The following is a 22,935-nucleotide window of genomic DNA, read 5'->3' on the forward strand; positions in this document are numbered from 1 at the left end:
GCATTCCCCCATGATGGTGTTCCTTTGTGAAACTAGACAAAAAATAATGAAGATGAGAAGAATTAGATCTCGTCTCGGTTTGAAGGGTTTTGAAGGGGTTGACGGGTGATGCTTTGAGTGGAGGAGTTGCATTGTTCTGGCACAAAGTGTGTGTAGTAGAGGTTTTGGACAAAGACGATCGTTATATTGATGTATTGGTCAATCTATATGTTGATGCAATACAGTGGAGAGTTACTTTTGTATATGGTGAACCCCGTGTTGAAAATAGACATTTAATGTGGACTAAGCTCCGGGGACTGAAGAATGTCAATGACCGGTTGTGGCTTGTTATTGGTGGTTTTTTAACGAAGCTCTATGGGACTTGAGCATCTATCCAATACCCTAGACCGGAACCACAAATGGTTGCTTTTCAGGACACGCTTGAAGTTTGTGAACTTGTTGATTTGGGCTTCAAGGGCTGCTGCTGGTAATGTTAAAGTACATTTGGACAGGGCGACGATTACTAATGCATGGCACGGTATTTTCCCGTTCTATCAAGTGCAGCATGTTGTGTCTCCTTGTTCTGACCATACTGCCTTGGTATTGAAAGGAGAGCCTGATGCCGGTCAGGTTGGCCCAAAAGTTAGGAGATACGAGGCATTTTGGGAACGTGAGTCCTCACTTCCATAAGTAATCAAGATGCATGGGAGTCTGTTGGTGATGTTGATAATCTGGACAAGCTCTAGGAAGCTCTTTAGCAAGACCATGGCAACTCTAGGGCGTGGAGCAGTAAGAAGTTTGGTAACGTGGCTAGAGAATTAGCCAAGGAGCAGTTCTTTTGCCAGAATCCGACCCCTACCCAGCTTCTCCCAAAATCTTTCAACCCCATTTGTTTTACAATCCTATCTAATTAGGTCCTAACTATATAGGATTGTAAAACAAATGAGGCTCGGAGATTCTGGGAGAAGCTGGGTAGGGGTCAGATTCTAGGAGAGTCCCCAGATTCTGGCAAAAGAACTGGGCCCAAGTCTAGGTCCCAGCTCGAGGAGCTTATGAACATGAAGGCCGACAGAGAGGATATTAGGAGAATCATGGACAAAATGAATGAGTTGATTTATCAGGAGGAGATGATGTGGATGCAAAGATTAAGGATCACATGGCTTAAGGAGCGCGATAGAAACACTAAATATTTTCAGAGTAAGGCGATTTGGAAAGCCCGGAAGAATAAAAGAAGGGAGCTTACAGATAGCATTGATATTGTGCATTCTGATTTTGATGGGATGGCTAGCTTTGCAAATGATTATTTTTCATAACATTTATGTTGTTGATCCATCCCTGAACACGACACCAATTCTTGATCGTTTGGAGGCTAGAGTGAAATCAGCGATTAATGAGAGACTATGTGCATAGTTTACAGATAAAGAAATATCAAATGCCCTTTTCTAGATTGATCATTTCAAGGCTCCTAGTCAAGATGGTTTTTATGACATTCTTTCAACGTAATTGGGGTACACTCAAGGACGTGTTATTTGCTCTATTAAGGATTTTCTTCAGAATAAGACTTATGTCGAAAGGGGTAAATTCTACCTCTATAGTTCTCATTCCAAAAATCCCTAACCCCGTTTACATTGTGTGATTATAGGCCAATAATTTTATGCAATGTCATTTATAAAAGTGGTTTCCAAATGCATTGTTAATAGGATATGACCATTGTTGGATGATTTCATCTCTCTATAGCAAAGTGCTTTTATTCCGGGGAGGATGATCATGGACAATACTCTTGTAGAGCTTGAATGCATTCACTATATTAAACAGGAAAAGGTCCTACCCAGAGCTTCTGTGCTTACAAGCTTGATCTATCAAAAGCTTATAATAGAGTAGATTGGGTGTTCTTGGAGCAGGTGATGCAAAAGTTGGGTATCTCTCGCTAGTTGGTGGACTGGATAATGTCTTGTGTCACGTAAATGAGGTTTTTCGTCAAATTAAACGGGTCCCTCTTGGATTATTTTCCACCGTCGCATGGTCTTCGGCAAGGAGACCCTCTCTCTCTCTCTCTATTTTTGTTTCTGTTTGCGGCGGACGACTTATTTGTAGTTCTCACACACAATGTCTCAGTGGGCGATATCACTCCTCTCAAGGTATGCATAGAGCACCTAGTTTTTCACACGTGTTGTTCGCTGATGATACTATGTTATTCTTTGAGGCATCTCGTGGCCAAGCAGAGAGGGAGGGGGTAGCTTACCAGCTTCGAGGTGGGGGGAGACATGGCAGAGAGGAGGATGGCTGGACGGAGTCGAAGAAGAAAGGGAGAAGCAGCTGTCGCTGCCGGGGAGTGCTCCTGCCGCCTCTTGCCGATGCAGGGGAGTGTCGCAGCCGCAGATCTGAGTCGTCGCCGCCACCGGTGCCAACAACAAAGGAGGGCTTGTCCTACAACTAGAGGTGAGTGAGTAAATGGGGTGGTGAGGGTATATTTGGCGCCACCCCCACCTCGGCTGATTTTCCCCTCCCGCCATCTCCGCCCGCATCCCCCTTGCACCACGCCCGACGTCGCGTCTTCGTTTTTCACCCCACTTAGCCTGGCTCGCTGGAAACGGCAAATTCGAGCGTTCCCAGCGAGCCAGGCTCTGGGGTGCTTTAAGTTCCGTGCAGATGCGAGTCAGGTCGACCTGCAGGCAACCAAACGGTCCATTTTCATCCTGCACGGGCCTGGTTGGGCTATGCAGCCTACCAAATGCGCCCTAGTAGTATACGTGGCCATGGGCAGCCCGGCCCAGACGGCCTGACCCGATCCGGCCCGAAAATCCCGAGCCGAGCTGAGCCCGAGCATGCCATCGGGCCTGAAAATTGAGCCAGCTGGGCAGGTCAGGCCGGGCTCGGGCTTGCGCAAAACATGATTTTAGCCATAGCCAGGCCGTGCCGGGCTTTTACGGGCTCGGGCCTGATTTAGTAGGCCCGACGGCCAGGCCGGGCCGGGCTCGAGCCTGGGTTTTCAACACCGGGCTTTTTTTTAGTCCGGCCCGGTCCGAGGTATGCCCAGGTAAAACTAGTATAGTAGTATAATTTTGGATTGGTTGTTTGGTTTCACTGTTCCATTTGCCTCGGAACGCACTCCACGCGTTCTGCACCTGCCAGGTAGAGACGTGGCGATAAGTCGTACCGGCGAACCGCAGCCGCAGCCGCAGCCGCGCTCCCGCGCGCACTCCACACAGCCACAGGTTCTTCCACTGCCGTTGGCCGCCGCGGGATCAATCGACGCGCCATGGATCCCCTCTCCCTCCTCGTCCCCCGCGCGCGCCCTTCGCTCCCGCTCCCGCTCCGCGCCGCCGCCCCGGCCATCAGCAGCGCCAGAGCGGCGGCACCGGCCCCGCGACGGTGGCGGCAGCGCGCGCGGCTGTCGTCGCCGGTGTCGGCCGTGGCGGCGGAGGCGCCCTCGGCGCCGTCGCCGTTCGGTGGCGAGGAGAAGGAGAAGGAGAAGGAGGAGGGGCAGTTCGAGTGGCTGGACCAGTGGTACCCGCTGGCCCCGGTGTGCGACCTGGACCCCGGCGCGCCGCACGGCAAGACGGTGCTGGGCCTCCGCGTGGTGGCCTGGTACGACCGCGCCGTCGACGAGTGGCGCGTGTTCGACGACGCCTGCCCGCACCGCCTGGCGCCGCTCTCCGAGGGCCGCATCGACGACAAGGGCCGCCTCCAGTGCGTCTACCACGGCTGGTGCTTCGACGGCCGCGGCTCCTGCCAGTTCATCCCCCAGGCCCCCGCCCTCGGCCCCCCTGTAATCACCATTAATCCCCTCTCTTTCTTTCTTTCTCCCTCGATCGATCAGAAAACCAAAATGGAAATGGATTGCGCGGTGCAGGTGCACAAGAACAGCAAGGCGTGCGTGGCGTCGTACCCGAGCGTGGTGCAGAACAACATCCTGTGGTTCTACCCGAGGGCCGACGAGGAGCACCAGGACATTCTGCAGAGGAAGCGCCCGCCATTCATCCCGGAGATCGACGACCCCTCCTTCGTCACCGTCTACGGCGTCAGGGACCTCCCCTACGGGTACACATCCTCAACCTCGATACATGCGGCAGCCTCCCTCCATTGCAGAATCTCACAGCTCACTTGATACCCTTGTAGGTACGATGTGTTGGTGGAGAACCTCATGGACCCTGCACACGTCCCCTACGCGCACAAGGGGCTGATGGGCAAGCTTCGCAAGAAGGAAGACCCCGGAAGATAAGCCCCTGCCCTGACATGACCGACACGGCCGAGTTCATCAGTTCACACTGTCACTGAATGGGTGTGTTGATTCAGTTGTTGTTCTTCTCTTCACAGTTGAGTTCGACGTCGAAGGCGGCGGGCCAGTGAAGATGAAGATAGAGGAGGCGAATATCGCCGGCTTCCTGTCGGAGCAGGACAATAGCGGCTACTTCCGGTATGTCGCGCCATGCACCTTCTACGGCTCGCCCCTCCCCAAAGAGGAAAAGGGAGAGGTATGAATCGATTGATTGGGCAGACACATTTTCCATCATTGTTGCCGGTGCAAGCAAAACTTGCAGCACCTCAGAGGAGAACAAACAGGGGTTGTTCAGAAGTTGACAGTTCGTTCTTTTGGTTTGTGCAGGAGAAGAAGAAGCCGCCGCCTCAGTTCATGCTGGTGTTCATGTGCGTCCCGGTGTCTCCAGGGAAAAGCAGGGTGATCTGGGCGTTCCCGAGGAACGTCGGCGTCTGGCTCGACAAGGTCATACCGCGGTGGTACTACCACATCGGCCAGAACGCCATCCTGGACTCAGACATCTACCTCCTCCATATCGAGGTGATGATTCTTCAGCTCAAGCTCAGTGATTCTGAATTTCAGAGCCTTGTCCAGGATATGGAGCTCAGTCAGCAAGCAAACCCGCTGTTCTTCCCTCATTTCAGGAGCGCAACTTCGCCGCGGCGGGCGTCGAAAACTGGCAGAAAGCCGTGTATGTGCCGACGTCATCGGACAACATGGTGATCGCCTTCAGGAACTGGTTCAGAAAGCACTGCAAGAGTCAGGTCGGCTGGGCCGCCCCAACAATCGGCCAGCTACCAGAGACTCCAACCAAAGACAAGCTCATGGAGAGGTACAAATAATGCAACATTCTAACTCTTCTCCATGCCAAACCTGAATACCTGAGGATTCAGTGAACCCCATCTGAACGAATTTTGCGATGGCGTCCACAGGTACTGGTCGCACGTTGCGCAGTGCAGGAGCTGCAGCGCCGCGCTGAAGACCATGAAGGCGCTGGAGGTCGCCCTGCAGGTCGCTTCGGTGGCGGTCGTCGGGTTCCTCGCCGTCGCCAAGGGGACGCTGGTGACGTCGGTCGTGCAGAGAGCCGCCGTCGTGTCCTTGGCCGTGCTGTGCTTCGCCGCGTCCCGCTGGCTCGCGAGCTTCATCGAGAAGAACTTCTATTTCCAGGATTACGTCCATGCCTACAAGTGAAGGCCATAATCCTGCGCCTTCCGTTGCTAGGGTTTTGTAGCTCCTGACTTGATGCAGCTTTAGAAAGTGTACATGAAGCACATTGCTTTGTTTGATACCGATAGTAGCTGTATATAAAAGCACCTAGTTTTTTCTCTTCAAACCAAAACCGGTTTCCGATTTTCACTCAAATCCAGTACATAAATGCTAAATGGGTGACAAAAGGAAATTAAGAATTTTGTATCAAGTACCAGGTGCTATTACCAGGCAAATCAAGAAACTTGTTGCCGCAAAACCATACAAGGAACAACAATATAACTTCTTATTGATATATGATTGGTGTTTTCAAAAGCACATCCAGGTATTATTTCACTTCACAAAACTACCAAGTTATAAAAGGGCAATACATCTTAATGTCAGTGTGTACATCGCTTCCCCAAAACATATCTATAAGAAAAATTGTGTTGTTGGTTACTGAATTCCTGGTAAAACTGGATGCCCTTTTTGAGGAGGCGGATTCAGAATTATGTCTATGGCCTAGCAAACTTATCTAAGGTGAGTACAAGTCGAACCCCATTTCGGAGAACAAAGCACCATATGACACCACCCTTAGGCCCTGAAATGGAAAACAGTTCCAGTGAATTTTTACAAAGAAATTAGCTATCAAAGTACAGACGACCCGCAGCATTCATGTTCAGAACAATACAGCTTTCTGGGTAATTAAGACTTCCATCAACTTACCTAGTCATATATGAATCATCCACAGTACTAACAACGATGTTCTCACCCACTTCAACAAAAGGCGGGGCCTGCAATTGGCAAAAAGTTGATGCAAGTGAGAAATACTTCAAGCTGCAGGACTATCAAATTTCTTGGTTTCTAATTTTAATATTGATAATTAAGAGATTGCAAAACAATTAATGAATAAAAAAAATATGGCTTTTCCATACACCATTCCACAAAGGTCTATGTAAATATACTCTACGAAATGGTACCCATCAACTTACAAGCACTGTAAGGCCATTATCCAGCAAGACCCTCTTATATCTGCATTTAGTACAAACACAAGTTTAGTTACCGCATAACACCAGGCCTCAAACAATTGATGATAAGAGATGATGAAGCTGATCAAAGGGGAATCTGCAATGCGCATGTGCATGGATACAATTCCATAGTGCGTGAACTACTGTTTACTGCTTTTGCAGGGATTTTTGTTATGAAACTAGCTAATCTGTTGTTATAGTTCTGCTGCATGTAACTCATAACTGCTCCCTCCGTTTCTATTTTCTAAATATAAGCCTTTTTAGAGATTCATTACGGACTACATATGGATGTATATAGACGTATTTTAGAATGTAGATTCACTCATTTTGCTCCGTATGTAGTCCATATTGGAATCTCTAAGAAGATTTATATTTAGGAACGGAGGGAGTACACAATTAACTTTCAAGTTTCTTCTCCGGGCATATAATTATCCATCAGGTATGTTCACTCCAGACAAAAATATCACATTATGACTAGAACACTAAGGCTCACTCCAAGCAATATATGCACCAATAATATGGAACATATTACTCTATTACCATAACTTCATTGCTGAGCATTTGACAAGGGTGCTTATTTCGAGCCGCAAAATATGAGAAGTACCCGGTGTATCTACTTGGACTTGACTTACTATTCAACCCATAAAAGGTATTGGAACAATGAATAACCCAAAAACTCATCAATACATAATAAATAGATGCTGCAGAAATAATAATTAATTTGATGATGGAAGTAATATGATTTTTTGTTTGAGCAAACGCAAAAGACTTTTGTGTTTCATTATACTGAAAAGGAAGAGAGTTTGTTACAACCTCCTAAGAGGTAGGATTACAGGCAAAATGAGGAGGCACTGTGGAACTCACTGAGGTGTAGCAGTTAGGCCTTTTGCATTAGGCTGTGCTTCAACAACAGTGCAAGTCACACGAGGAGGCACTGAGCCAGACAACGCTCGGCCATCAAAGAATTGTAGAGTTACCTTCATCTCATCTGAAAAAAAAATGATATTGGAAATTTGAGTTAAACGGTCTCAATCAAAATTTAATTTAACCATTGTCTTTATTTCGATGAGATCAAATACATTTAAAACCATTTTGACAATGAGCAGAAGATATCAATATCGAGTGAGTCATGTACACTATCAGTGCAGGAGTGAGTGAGCCTCTTATGTGCTGACGTCTTTATTGTTGCCAACGAATTACGAAAAATGCACATGTATCGGATATGTTTAGGCCCGCTAATACATGGCATATATACAGATCACAATTATTTGTAAGGTAAAACTTAAGTGTCCCACACATTATATTAATCGGAATTGATAATTTTGTCCACTGTGATCATTTAAAAGTAATTATTATGTCTACAGCAGCACTAACTTGCATATATGAGAGCTACAGGACCAAAAGTAAACAAATCATCTAACTATTCAAAGGTAAAACACAATCACGTTCTTATAATCTAGTATTGATAGCAATTGGTGTTCTTCTGGTTGTCAACTAATACTGTTTGGACCTTTCAGATATGCAGCGTTTTTGCCAAACAGTTCCTTCGAAACCTCGAGTTGCTCAAACGTGTTAGGCCTGACAAAAAAAAAGGATTCCAGATGAAGTCATTACTACATGGATATTAATAAAATATAGACAGCGTCACACAACAGCATGTTAATGAAGGAATGACAAGAAAACAGGGAAATAAGCATACTCCATAAGTGCCACATTGTCTCCTTCCTGATACAGATATGTGAAAGGCTTATCCTCAACAAAAACTCCTGAATGTGTAAAGAAAATACATAATGATTAGATTTCCATTATGAACACGACTGTATGCTTTCGAAATATAAATAACCAAACTACTGTTATCAACTTATCATGACTGTGCCTTACGAAATTCCCACTGGACTAGATATTACTGGAAGAAAGTTGGGTAGCCACTAGCCAGGAGTTTGTCAAAAGCAGGTTAATTTGGCCACCTTCTGGCAAAACCTAGTTCCATACGGTGCCACCTTCTTTTTTCTTCAATTATTATTGATATGAATATATGATGCATTTATGAGCAAAACTAATGTCGAATGTCGCCCAAATCTTGGCAAATAAATGATACATATCAATAGTAATATGAGGTGCTGATTGTAATACTCCTAAAAGGCTGGTTAACGCATCCAGCTTCTATAATCATTATCGTTATTTGAGTTGATTGTAGATGGTCATCATCTCAACTTTGTTTGGTACCTTCAGAGCGTCTAACACTGCTCGAGTATTGAGACATGTATGATTGGGGCAGCCCCAGTGCATGTAGCTCCCGCTTGCGCAGGGTCTGGGGAAGGGTCCGACCACTTTGGGTCTATTGTACGCAGCCTTTCCCTACATTTCTGCAAGAGGCTGTTTCCAGGACTTGAACCCATGACCTCATGAGACATGTATGATTGAATGCAATAAAACACACTAGAGAAATTATTGCTCAGCTTCGTAAGATGTAACCAGAAAAAAAGGAAGAGAAGCCTATGATAAATTGCACAGGAGCACATTTTAACAAGGACGGGGTACAAATAGCTACAGAAAGGAAACCAGACTAAAACATAGAAGCGTATAACTTAGTCCTAGAATGCCTTTGTTGGGAAGAAGTGTTCGTACTCTCAAGAGCCTCGTCAGTACGAAATCTTTCAACTATTTTGTTACCAGTGTCAACATCCCTCAGTTCCACCTGCAGCAATCAAGAGTTGAGAATAAAATTCAGATTGTAATGAAACAAATGACAAATTTAAGCTCCAGTTAAGTCAAGCACATATAAAAAAAAACATCCACCTGAACTTAGTTTCGTCATTTAAGGGGACATTTTGCATGGAACTGCAGGCATGCCATTGGGGCAACAGTGAATCAAACTATTCATATGTATTCTTGGTGCCTAGCTGTTTATTTCACTGTCCTTGTTATTACTCATTTACAAGTTATTCCTAAGTTATCTTTTCGTTGTTGACATGTCCTGTTGCTGTTGCTAAAATAGGTACTCTAAGATGAGAGCATTTTGTGTGATTGGATCTGATAACATAGATGCAAGGAAAAATCTGGCGAGTAACAAGACCAACATTAGCTTGCCACCATGTGAAGTATGCAGAGTTATGTGGTGCAGCAGATTGAAAGAAAGAAACAAAATAAATGACCTGTATTGTGGCTCCTCCTCTTCCTTGATGTGAATGATGCGATTTTATCACCTGAACAGAGGACATTCAAGTCAGAAATGATAAGAGTGATTGCTCTTACTTAGTAGACCAGAAACATAGGTGAATATAAACCATAAAGCTTGAGGAAATATGGAGGGACATAGGACATGAAAAGCAGTTAAACGCACCTGATAAATGCGGCCTTGATTTATGGTTGGCCCAAAAGATGGATAAGTAGTAATCCACGATATTTGGAAGTAAAAAACATAACACTAGAGATGTAATCAGTTAATCACACACCTCTTCTCTGTATCACATTTCCAAGTTTGACCTACACATATGAGGACATCTCAAGTCAATGCAAGCATCATTATGCGCTTTCACAAAGATTAATAAAATAACAGAACTGAAAAGGCATTAGCAAAATTAAGACCCAGGATCAAGATGCCAATGAAAATGTACACCATAAGTTGTTTAGCAGTTATTTTTGGAAAGCTGGAAGCCTCCCTGCTAACTATAACTGTAGAAAACAACTCCAAAAGTAATTTCTGAATGTAGCATCCATGTCAAGCCGATCGATCAAACACTAAAATACTTGCCTAAATCTATAACAGAATAGGCTACTGGATACACATCCTGCACCAGTGGCACTATGACTGTTGGTCGCATGGGGAATTCCCACCACGATTTTGAGGACCCCAAAGTAGAACATAAAATTTGAGCGTTTCACAACAAAGAAACACAAAAAATTGCAAGAAGCATCACATGTCATTTGCACGATCGCTAATGGACATATCAATGGAACCACTGAACAAAATAGCAAGGAACTGCTCCGTCTGCCAAGAGAATTCTCCCACAAATTCGCTACAAACTGAACAGGGCAGCAGGAGCCATAACAGCCCACGAGCCTAGCAGAATCCTAGCTAAACCCTGTGCGGCCACGGGCCAAGAGAGCGGACGCGGGAGCGAGGGGGCAGAAGGGGGATTACGTCGGAGCCGAGCATCTTCGCGCCGCGGCGCTGCGTGGCGGCCCACGGCGTGGCGGCGAGGGAGCCCGCGGACGGGTCCCGCCGGGCGGCGGAGAGGGTGGCGACGGCATGGGCGTGTGCGTGGGCGGCGGGAGGTGGAGAGTGGAGGAGGAAGGAGAGGCGGCGGGAAGCTTCGAGAAGGTTCCGCCGGAGGATCTGCATCGCGAGGTCAGGCTGGGTGGTTCGCCGTCTGCGCTTTCCCGGCGCCGGTAGGTTTGGAATGGAGTGACCACGGATTGGGCCCGGGCCGTGGTCCGGGCGGGCCTAAGATGTGGGCTGAAGTTGCGCTCGAATGGAAAATGTTCCATTTTTTCTCTTTTGTGGTGGATCACCAAATCATCAATCGAGGAGTACTCACCCTCAAAAAAAATAAAAAATCGAGGAGTACTAAGTGGCGCGCTGCATGTGCTCACTTGTCGCAATTTGAGAGTTTTTTTCGTAGATCCGTTTATTCAAAATGTTTTATCTCTTAAACCATGCGTCCATATCTCGAACCGTTTTCACCATTGGATTTCTGGCATCGAGATCTTTAAAACTAGATCCCATGTTGATAAATTTTGACGAACTTTTTTCCACGAAAAAACTGAATCGGGAGCATCATTTTTTTTCGTTTTCAAAAGTGGCACGATCGTGCCTCTCACAGAATCACAACCGTGTCTCTCGCAATAGCAAAACCATGACTCTCGTGGAAGAAAAAAAAAGAAGAGAAAACGTGTTTTTTTCGTTTCCCAGGAGGCACGGTCGTAACTCTCGCGAAAGCACAACCGTACCTCTCGCGGAAGCAAAACCATGACTCTCCCGAAAGGAAAAAAAAACAGAAAATGCGTTTTTTTCGTTTCCGAGAGGCATGGCCACGACTCTCACGAAAACACAAGCGTGCCTCTCGCGGAAGCAAAACCATGACTCTCGCGAAAGGAAAAAACAGAAACACGTTTTTTTTATTTTCGAGAGGCACGGTCGTGACTCTCGCTAAAGCACAACCGTGCCTCTCGCGGAAGTAAAACCGTGCCTCTCGCAAAAGAAAAGAAAAAAATCAGAAAATGTGTTTTTTTCGTTTCCGATAGGCACGGCCGTAACTCTCGTGAAAGCAAAACCGTGCCTCTCGCGGAAGAAAAAACGTGACTCTCGCGAAAAAAAAGAAAAGAATAGGCGTTTTTCGTGCAAAAAAAGTTTTGTCAAATTTTTTTTTGATCGAAAAACTAAGAAAGACCGGTGGAAAACTAAAACGTCAAAAATATCCGTTTAAAAAGCCGACTTGCGGAAAAATAAGAAAACAAAATCCGGAGGGAGCGCCCAGAGCGCAACACGTGGTGAATGACTGAGAGCGCATCAAGTGGCGCTGATCGTTGCAAGGCTCCCGAAGGAGCGCTCGTTAACTAGTTGCTCTCCGTGGATCAGCTTTGCATTCACATTTCTTTCCCTAATAATCACTACTGCAGGATGGTCCAAACGCGACAGTCGAATCAGAGACCCTTCGATGAAACTGTGTGCGATGCATCAATCATAAAATGGTGATGTAATAAAACCATCAAAAAATATGCAAAACGTTTGCGATGGCGTCGACATCAAACACGGTTCATATTAGATGTGCGTGCGCGATGAGTGGCAAACGTTTAATCTAGAAGAACTGTTTGCGATGATGAAGAACAACAGTAACGGGCATACACATGAGGGTGTGTGCGATATACGGCATACAGTTCGGTAGGATGAACTGTGTGTGATTAGGCAACACAATGGAAATGTTTCAACTGAACAAGATGTGTGTGATATGCAAAAAACAGGTCCGTGATCAGAAATGTGTGCGAAGACCAATAATAACACAGACGATTGCTGCTAATAACCCGTGTGATTTGCTCTGTACAAAAGAATAACATGTATATATATAACTGAAATAAACATCCAATTACATGAGTGACTATACAGATCATTCACACACACCTCAATAAACAATTGCATGCATCTAAAGTAGGAGAAATGATCGTCTAGTCATCCACTTCTTGTGACGCTCCCGCCACTGCTCTGTGGCTCAATCCCTCGTCTGGGGCATGAAGAAGACACTTACTCATGTCAACGATCCGCCTATACATCTCATAGCTTGTGTACGCGTCCTTGACGGCGTACTTGACGTGTTGTTCATCCAGTCTCTCATGCCAAACAATGTGCCAGGCTTTCTTGTCCTTCTTACTCTCATCCTTCATCTTCATGTAGTAGGGGTCGATGATGGCCGAGGCGAGGTCAACCAGGGAGTTCAGTTTGTTGTTGTCGCTGCCCAAGACCTTGTAGTGGTCCTGGATGTTGACAAGATTCCGGCATTTCAATCTCGAAAGCTTGAGCGCTTTTAGATCGTTGGTGGTGTCCACCGTAGCAAAATTGTAGACGGAGCTGTTGATAAACCTGGAGAAACGCTTGCAAGGCCTTGTGGCCAGGTGGTAGTGGTAGACTAGGATGTCATGTTGCACGCACAACTGGGCGACGACAACTGATGACCCACAAGTAGAGGGGATCTATCGTAGTCCTTTCGATAAGTAAGAGTATCGAACCCAACGAGGAGAAAAAGGAAATGACAAGCGGTTTTCAGTAAGATATTCTCTGCAAGCACTGAAATTGTAGGTAACAGATAGTTTTGTGATAAGATAATTTGTAACGGGTAACAAGTAATGAAAGTAAATAAGGTGCAGCAAGGTGGCCCAATCCTTTTTATAGCAAAGGACAAGCCTGGACAATTTCTTATAATGAGAAAAGCGCTCCCGAGGATACATGGGAATTATCGTCAAGCTAGTTTCATCACGCTCATATGATTCGCGTTCGGTACTTTGATAGTTTGATATGTGGGTGGACCGGTGCTTGGGTATTGCCCTTACTTGGACAAGCATCCCACTTATGACTAACCCCTATTGCAAGCATCCACAACTACAAAAGAAGTATTAAGGTAAACCTAACCATTGCATGAAACATATGGATCCAAATCAGCCCCTTACGAAGCAACGCATAAACTAGGGTTTAAGCTTCTGTCACTCTAGCAACCCATCATCTACTTATTACTTCCCAATGCCTTTCTCTAGGCCCAAATAATGGTGAAGTGTCATGTAGTCAACGTTCACATAACACCACTAGAGGAGAGACAACATACATCTCATCAAAATATCGAAAGATTACGAAATTCACATGACTACTAATAGCAAGACTTCACCCATGTCCTCAGGAACAAACGTAACTACTCACAGAGCATATTCATGTTCATAATCAGAGGGGTATTAATATGCATTAAGGATCTGAACATATGATCTTCCACCGAATAAACCAACTAGCATCAACTACAAGGAGTAATCAACACTACTAGCAACCCACAGGTACCAATTTGTGGTTTTGGATACAAGAGATGAACTAGGGTTTGAGAGGAGATGGTGCTGGTGAAGTTGTTGATGGAGATTGACCCTCTCCTGATGAGAGGATCATTGGTGATGATGATGGTGATGATTCCCCCCTCCCAGAGGGAAGTTTCTCCGGTAGAACAGCTCCACTGGAGCCCTAGATTGGTTCCGCCAAGGTTCCGCCTCGTGGCAGCGGAGTTTCGTCCCGTAAGCTTGCTTATGATTTTTTCTAGGACAAGAGATTTCATATAGCAGAAGATGGGCACCGGAGGGCCACCAAGGCCCAGGAGATAGGGGCACGCCCAGTAGGGAGGGGCGCCCCCCACCCTCCTGGCCAGGGTGTGGGCCCCCTCTGGTACTTTCTTTGCCCAATAATTCTTATTAAATCCAAAAATAACTTTCATGGAGTTGCGGGACATTTGGAGCTGTGCAGAATAGGTTTCCAACATTTGCTCCTTTTCCAGCCAGAATCCCAGCTGTCGGCATTCCCCCTCTTCATGATAAACCTTGTAAAAATAAGAGAGAATAGCCATAAGTATTGTGACATAATGTGTAATAACAGCTCATAATGCAATAAATATTGATATAAAAGCATGGTGCAAAATAGACGTATCAACAACCTTCTGATCATGCCCGGCACGACCGATGGTGTACTCGAGGTCGAAGCCGACCACTTGGTACTTGTTGTCGGCAAGGAACTACTCCATAGTTTGGATGGAGCTCTCCACCGGCGTCGGATCATTTGTGTACACCACCGAGAGGGCCTTCCTTCTCACATGGGTGTCCACTACGTGATGCGTGGTGAACTGCTCGCCGTTGTCGTCATCGGCCGCTGGGAGCGCCATTGGAGCCACGGGGATCACCATTGGAACCGCTGGATGTCCTCTCTGTATGTGTCGTCGTGGGTGTGCTTATTGTGTCGTGTGATACGAGAGATGAAGGTAAACGGCCGCAGGAATAAATGTGGGCCGGACGGCCTGGATTCTCGGTGCGTCCGCATGGAAGTTTTTGCAGCGTGTAGCTACATTGTCGCGCCGCGCCCGGCACAACCGCATGCACACGAACGTGCGTGGTCGTGCGGCGGCCCCAAACACTGGCAGCGCGCATGGAGGGACGAGGGCAGAGCACCCGGAGGGACGCGAGAGCAGAACTCGCGCGGTGGGACGCGAGCAGAGCGCGCCGCGACCGCCTCAACCGCAAGCAACCACACGCATATAGCAGTTCAACACGCAGGAAATGGTCGCCTATAAGCCGACCGACACTTGTGTCGCTGCGTAGAGAGCGGTTGTGTGCTACTACCTCCGTCTTGGTCTATAATCCCTGAAAGATCGTGGATGTCGCCTAGAGGGGGGGTGAATAGGCGTTTTAAAATAGTTACGGTTTAGGCTTGAACAAATGTGGAATAAACCTAGCGGTTAATTTGTCAAGCACAAAACCTACAACAACTAGGCTCACCTATGTGCACCAACAACTTATGCTAAGCAAGATAAGCAACTATGTGATAGCAAGATATATGACAAAGAACAATATGGCTATCACAAAGTAAAAGTGCATAAGTAAAGGGGCTCGGGTAAGAGATAACCGAGGCACGCGGAGACGACGATGTATCCCGAAGTTCACACCCTTGCGGATGCTAATCTCCGTTTGGAGCGGTGTGGAGGCACAATGCTCCCCAAGAAGCCACTGGGGCCACCGTAATCTCCTCACGCCCTCGCACAATGCAAGATCCCGTGATTCCACTAAGGGACCCTTGAGGGCGGTCACCGAACCCATACAAATGGCGACCCTTGGGGGCGGTCACCGAACCCGTACACTTTGGCAACCCTTGGGGACGGTCACCGGTACCTGTCAAATTGCTCGGGGCGATCTCCACAACCTAATTGGAGACCCCGACACTTGCCCGGAGCTTTACACCACAATGATTGAGCTCCGAACACCACCAACCGTCTAGGGCACCAAGGCACCCAAGAGGAACAAGATCTAGGGTGCCCAAACACCCAAGAGTAATAAGCTTCTCAAACTTCACTTCCACATATCACCGTGGAGAACTCAAACCGATGCACCAAATGCAATGGCAAGGGCACACGGAGTGCCCAAGTCCTTCTCTCCCAAATCCCACCAAAGCAACTAATGCTAGGGAGGAAAATGAGAGGAAGAACGAAAGAAGAACACGAAGAACTCCAAGATCTAGATCCAAGGGGTTCCCCTCACTTAGAGGAGAAAGTGATTGGTGGAAACGTGGATCTAGATCTCCTCTCTCTTTTCCCTCAAGAACTAGCAAGAATCATTGGAGGGATTGAGAGTTAGCAAGCTCGAAGAAGGTCAACAATGGGGGAAGAGCACAAGCTCAAAGGGTTAGGTTCATTGGGGAAGAAGACCCCCTTTTATAGGAACTCCCGAATCCAACCGTTATGTGCTCAGGTCGTGCACAAGCGATACTACCGCTTGGAGGAGTGGTAGTACCGCTTAGCACGGTCAAAACAGCCCAACAAGAGAGAAAACACGAGTTTTTGGTCCGGAGCGGTACTACCGCTTAGGAGCCACGGTAGTACTGCTCTGGAGCGGTACTACCGCTCAGGAGCCGCGGTAGTACCGCTCTGGAGCGGTAGTAAAAAAATACATCTGCTCTAGTCACGGTAGTACCGCTGCAGCCTTTACGAAAACAGCCACAACTTTTGCAAATAGACTCCGAATTCAACGAAACCAAGTTTGTTGGAAAGCTAACGACATGGGCTAACACAATATTGATAGAAATATCAAGAATAAGCAAATGAGAAAAGTCCCATAAGAAAATGGTGAGAACCCTTTATCAGATAAGACCGGTAAAACCTCCAACACCGAAAACATCATAGAAGACTCATGCGAACTCCGTTTTCGATGAACTCAAGCTTGTCATCAAGATGACCATAAGCTCTAAGACTCACAAAGATAACCAAACAAGAACCAAGAAACATGATGCAAGGACACAATGGTTTGAGCTCTCTACTAAAGATACGATCAAGCTACCAACTTGAGAGCCCCCCTTGATAGTACGGCAAACGATCCTATAACTCGGTCTCCCAACTACCACCACAAGACCGGTAAAATAGAAAACCTATCAAGGGAAAACCTTTGCCTTGCACATGGTCCACTTGAGCTAGATGAAGACGATCTTGACTCTCTCAAGTTGGACCACCTTTCTTGATTGCTTTGGCTCGATGAAGACCAGATGATTGCTCCCCCATAGTTCACTATGGGTGAGCCACTCTTCGGCACATCTTCACAAGTCCATTGACACCATAATGGATGGAAAGATTCAAGCACTCGATCTCTTCGTGATGCTCCACTTGAACTTGCACACGGCAAGCTTGATGACGATCACCACTTGATGTCATCCTTTCCATGGGTTGTATGATATCTTCCTCTTGACGCAAGCCCATGGATACGTACCTAACCCCACATACAACTCTCACATAGACCATGGGTTAGTACAAAAAGTGCAATGGACAATGCTTACCATACCATGGGATCACTTGATCCCTCTCGGTACATCTTCTACGCTTTGTGAGTTGATCAACTTGATTCACTCTTGACTTAGTCTTGATCAACCTCGAACCTTTGCAACTCTCTTCATTTGGATGATGTCTTGAAGGTAAAAATGAATGATCACACAACCTTCTTCTTCTAGACATGCTTGCAATAAGCTCAACACTCATATGACCAATCTTTGGATAATTCCTTAATAGCACCTTGGTCATCACAAACTCTCATTGAAACCAACAAATGGACTCCAAGAAAAGCCTATGGGCAAACCCTTAAAATATAACTCAAGGCAACCATTAGTCCATAGAGATTGTCATCAATTACCAAAACCACACATGGGGGCACCACATGTCCTTTCAATCTCCCCCATTTTGGTAATTGATGACAATCACTTTCAAGAGAGTTTATACAAGGAACTATGCATCACCATTCAATGCACCAACCAATAATGCATGTGTATGAGATGCAAATGCTAAGGAAACAAAAACCAAAGGTACTCCATAAAACTCTCTGAAACTTCTCCCCCATTGGCATCGATTGCCAAAATGGGCGAAAATCTTAGAAGGACAATATAAATTGTGGTCCTCCATAAATTGTGTATTTCTCAACAAGAGAGTGGAATGCAATACACATATCCAACTGCCAATACTTGGAGGAAGACAAACTATATTGATGCCCAAAGATTGCATCAGAAAGATATGCCACAAAGACATAACAAAGAGAGACACAAGCAATCAGAAGATACCAATTGAAGCAAGCAATCAACGGATATCAATTGAACCAACTAGACCAATGATCCTACATGCCACAAGAATAAAGATATTATGAAAAGCGCAAATGAGTGTTCTAAAGAAACTAGAGAAGCTCCCCATGATTTGTGCACACATAAGAATTTTTGTATTTGAATACAAAGTGCACAAAATAGGATCATAGCTCCCCTAAAATCAATAGAAACTCACATCCAGTGCAAGTGAGCATATAGGAAACAAAGCCTAGCGCTTGCAACAAGCACATGGTTGAGCAACATGTAAAAGAGGCAACTTAAGAATAGGCTCAACCAAAATGATGTGTGTGAGTCATGGCGAAGCACTTGATAAGACTAAGATTAGGATGAGCATTAAGCATCAACATAGTCTTGAAAGAATGAGGCACACGGTGCAAGGCCTATCATTCCCACACATAACTGGCAAATGGGTTCACAAGCTTACTAATAAGCAAAAGAGAACCTATGCTTGTGACAACCCGTGGTGAAGATAGACGAGGGGAGGCTCATCAAGACGAGGGATACCAATTAAGATGGCAAAAACCTCGTAAAGATAAGCAAGAGGAAAATAATCTTCACCACACAAGAGTGCAACAAGATGCAACGACAGAGGACACGCAGTCAAGGCAAAAGCTTTCACGGAGCCACCAAAGAAATAACATAAGAAAGACAAGGTGGACGTGAAAGAAAAGATATCAACTAGAGATGTAATTTCTCTCAAGTGTATAAGGTTCTATGTAGACGAAATCATGATGATATATATATCTACAAAGAAGGATGTACACCCGAAATAGTTACAACACGAAGGAACAAGATATCCACAAGGAAGTCATAAATATACCAATAAGATATTTGCTTGAAAGCATAGCACTTGGCTAGATATGGTCTTATTGTATATAAATGGAGTCCAAACACACATCCATCAAAGGCATCACAACTAGCAACAAGAGATCATCGTTGGGATGCTTTGAGAAAGGAAACAAGTATCACAAGATATGAAATGAATATCATGCCAAGATGCAACCTACACAAGGTTGAATGCAAGAGGAGAAAGCATGAATAGATACTTGTTACCGAGATATCATTGGAAGGATGTAGTAGATACCAATTGAAGGTAGATAGTAGTTCATTGATCATCCTAGCTTGACTCCAATATGCACATGGTGACAACACCTTCCTTGTGAGTGAGCCGAGCATCCAATGCATCTCCAAATGTTCCTAGAAGAACAACACAAACTAAACGGTACCCAAACTCATTGGGACCAAATAGTTAGAAAAACCAATACATAGGACAAACTCCACATAAATATGTGCATATAGATATGAAAATGAATTTCATACACATCTCATCCGATTTGAGACTTGGTGGAGACCCCCCTATATATTGAGTCAAAGAAAGAAAGCATGCCAAATAAAATACATGAAGTAAACATGCATGCTCAAGACTTTCAAAACCCGAAACCTAAAGAGAAAGAAATGCCAAATGAAAAGGATACCAAATGGAGAAATCATCACTTGGAAGATATCATTAAAGATACATCAAGGAATGAGATATCCATTGATACACACTAAACTAAAGATGTCAAACTCCCAAAGAGAGGATGGTTCCAAACAAACCAAACTCTCAACAAAGTTTCATGATGGCACAAAGTACCAAAAAGAAATGGCTTGCCTTCCACCAAAACACACTTGATAAGGATCACAAGAAGAGTGTTCTAAAGAAAATAGGATAACTCCCCCACGAGTTGTGCATTATATAGGATTTGCATTTGAATACAAAATGCATAAGGTGGGATCACTACTTTCACTATATCTAGAAAACACTAGACAAGAACAAGAAATAAAAAAGATCCACAAGTGGTAGGGAAGACATCGGGAGTTGACACAAACCTTGGCAAGAGAAAAGGAAAAACAAAAGCCAAAGTAAAGATGATCAACAAATTCTACCACACATAAGTGACTACCAATTGTCAAAAGACAAGAAGTATTTGGAAATAATTCCCGGTGGTAGATAACAAGGACATCCAACATCATCTTCACAACAAACACAAGCAAATTGCAACTTGTAGAGCTAACATGCACCTAGGAACAAGATAATCTACAATATCAATTCTAGGTGACAATATCTCAAATGTACACATTTTCTAGGCTTGTAATATGCACTTAGCATATTACTCCCCCATAATGTGATACCAATAAGAACTTAACAAGAGGCAATAAGAGGAACAAACAAGAGATAATTAATGGACTATTTAGAATTTGAATTTCTCATGAGAGATATACCACCTAGCGACTAGATAATCTTGTAATATCAATACTAGATGGTATTCCTCATGTACACACATTTATAGGATTGTGAGGTGCACAAAGCACATCACTCCCCCAAAATGGGATGTTCCATTGATCTCTCACACGAGCCAACTAGGATACAAACAGGAAGCAAAAAGGCTCAACGCATGATGCACACGTACATGATGTGCAAACCAACACACACATACTTGATTGCTCAAGATAAGCAAGTTGGAAGCGCAACATATACAAACACATGCAAGGAACAAAACCAAAACATGAAAGGGGGCAAGTAACTTTCAAGGTAAACAATTTAAGTACAAGTTACCGCAAGGAGGCACATTGGATATAAGATAGAAACTTGATAATCCAATTGACTTGGCTTGAGACAAAGAGAATGATGAAGTCCCCTTAATTCTTCATAATGTAGCCAAGTCTCCAATGCCCTCCAACAACACCTATTGATCAAGTTTGAGCTTGTTGGTCCCCAACCAAGTTGGGTCCTAAGAGGTTAGTCACAATAGGTTTGGCTACCCAAATGGTTCTTTGCTTGACACCACTTTGAGTACCAACAAACTTGGCAAACACATTGCCAACCTTATCCTTACCAAGAGAATAGATATCATCAATAATAATTGGGTTGGATAAGTTACCACTAGTGCATGAAGAAGCAATGTGACCTTTCTCACGACATAAGTAGCAACGTCTACTCTTCACTTTCTTCTCACTTGATTTGTCAATTTGAGAAGCATTAACTTGAGTCTTATTGGGAAGAGGCCTTTCTTCAACTTGATGTTGAGCATGAGATTGAACTTGTGCCCTCTTCCCTTGTTGCTTGACACTAATGGCCTTCTTCTTCAATGGGCAAGATCTAACATGATGCCCTTCGACTTTGCACTTGAAGCAAACAATCTTGGCCAAATTCTTGACTTGTTCTTGGCCTTTCTTCTTGTTCAACTTGGACTTCTTCTTCTTGTTGGAGTTGAATCCAAGTCCACCTTTGTCATTGGGGGATTTTTGCACACTCAAGATATTGTTGAGTGTGGCCTTCCCTTCATGACACTTTTCCAAGTCTTTCTTCAAAGAAGTGACTTGGGCCTTGAGCTCTTTGATTTCCTCTACATGGTTAGTCTCAACACAAGTACTAGAGGAAGTATAAGCTTCATCGTTAGAGCAACAAGGCAAGGAAAGCAATTCATCACAAGATGTACCAACATTGTGAGTAGATGAATTACAAGGACTAGCACATGGCAATATACTTTTTTGACTAGAAGTAGTGCTAGTATCCACATGAGGCTCACTAGATGTTACCTTAGCAATCATGGCCTCATGAGCTATCTTTAGCACACTATGGGATACTAGAAGATCATCATGAGAGCTTGAGAGCTTTTCATGACTTTCTTCCAATTTCCCATAATTGCTAGATAGCACCTCAAGTTGAGCCCGTAGCTCAACATTCTCCTTCAAAATGGATGCTTCACAAGTAATAGAATTAGTAGCACAAGCATCATCATTAACAACAAGAGGAGAAGGCAACTTGGCAAGCTCTTTTAAATAAGAAGCTTCAAGTTGGGCATGAGACTCGGTGAGTTTGATGAGCTCACCCTTGATGACCCTTGAGCCATTTTCGAGGTGCTCAAAATCCTCAAGGAGTCTAGCATGAGAAACTTCAAGCTTAGCATTTTTAGTTTTGAAATCGTTGGCCACCTCAAGAGCTCTATCATGAGATTCCCTAACTCTAGATAATTCTAGAGCAAAAGTCTCCTCAAGAGATTCGGAGGTGGTTTGTTCATGTTCAAGAGCTTGAGATAGCTCCGCGATCTCATTTGCGTAATCACGCCCATGAGCTTCCATTTTCTCAATGGTGACCTCATGCTGCTCGAGATGAGATTCCAACTCCTCAATATATTTCTTGCCCTCAATGGCAATGGACATAATTTCCATGAAGTTGGAACGAGCAATTTTATTTTTATGAAGAGCTTTAAAAATCATCTCCCCCTTAGTTTTTAAGGAGGCAACATTATCATTCTCTTCATCATTATCCTCATCATCATTAGCATCAACATCATCATCAAGAGACATATTGGGGTACAAAGTAGGAGATACCTTTGATGCCTTAGCCATAAGGCAAAAAGCAATAGATGATGATGTAGGATCCCTTGAGGCACCATTAAACACCACATCTTGTTCCATGGAGTGTTCGGTTTCCTCTACATTGTTAGCACAATAATTCGAGGAAATAGATGCATTTTTATCATGGCAACAAGACATAGCAAGCATATCATCATGCGATTTAGTCAAGCAATTTCTACATGATATGCAAGGACTATCAACACAAGCATGAGAAACATTTGGAG

General features: G+C 44.8%; 2 protein-coding genes across 3 annotated transcripts; one reads left to right on the plus strand and one right to left on the minus strand.

The window, feature by feature from the left end:
- The first annotated feature begins 3,138 nt into the window (after positions 1-3,138).
- LOC123113832 (protochlorophyllide-dependent translocon component 52, chloroplastic) lies at positions 3,139-5,599 on the plus strand. The gene is made up of 7 exons (XM_044535145.1): positions 3,139-3,748; positions 3,833-4,020; positions 4,099-4,197; positions 4,295-4,454; positions 4,586-4,777; positions 4,882-5,069; positions 5,170-5,599. The coding sequence occupies exons 1-7, from the start codon at positions 3,239-3,241 to the stop codon at positions 5,426-5,428; spliced, it is 1,596 nt and encodes a 531-aa protein (XP_044391080.1). The 5' UTR covers positions 3,139-3,238; the 3' UTR covers positions 5,429-5,599.
- A 110-nt stretch (positions 5,600-5,709) lies between these two features.
- LOC123113833 (elongation factor P) lies at positions 5,710-10,885 on the minus strand. Of its 2 annotated transcripts, XM_044535146.1 has the most exons (11): positions 10,595-10,884; positions 9,906-9,936; positions 9,794-9,807; positions 9,606-9,656; positions 9,079-9,148; positions 8,150-8,216; positions 7,961-8,028; positions 7,315-7,438; positions 6,415-6,454; positions 6,149-6,216; positions 5,710-6,023 (listed from the first exon to the last, which is right to left on the minus strand). In XM_044535146.1, exons 1-11 carry the CDS (start codon positions 10,793-10,795, stop codon positions 6,017-6,019), a joined length of 741 nt encoding a protein of 246 aa, XP_044391081.1. In that variant the 5' UTR covers positions 10,796-10,884; the 3' UTR covers positions 5,710-6,016. The 2 variants fall into 2 exon arrangements, with proteins under 2 accessions (XP_044391081.1, XP_044391082.1); XM_044535147.1 differs by lacking the exon at positions 5,710-6,023 and having other exon boundaries at positions 6,145-6,216; positions 10,595-10,885.
- Positions 10,886-22,935: the final 12,050 nt, after the last annotated feature.

Source organism: Triticum aestivum, chromosome 5B (genome assembly GCF_018294505.1).
Source record: "Triticum aestivum cultivar Chinese Spring chromosome 5B, IWGSC CS RefSeq v2.1, whole genome shotgun sequence".
In the NCBI taxonomy this organism is placed as follows: Eukaryota; Viridiplantae; Streptophyta; class Magnoliopsida; order Poales; family Poaceae; genus Triticum; species Triticum aestivum.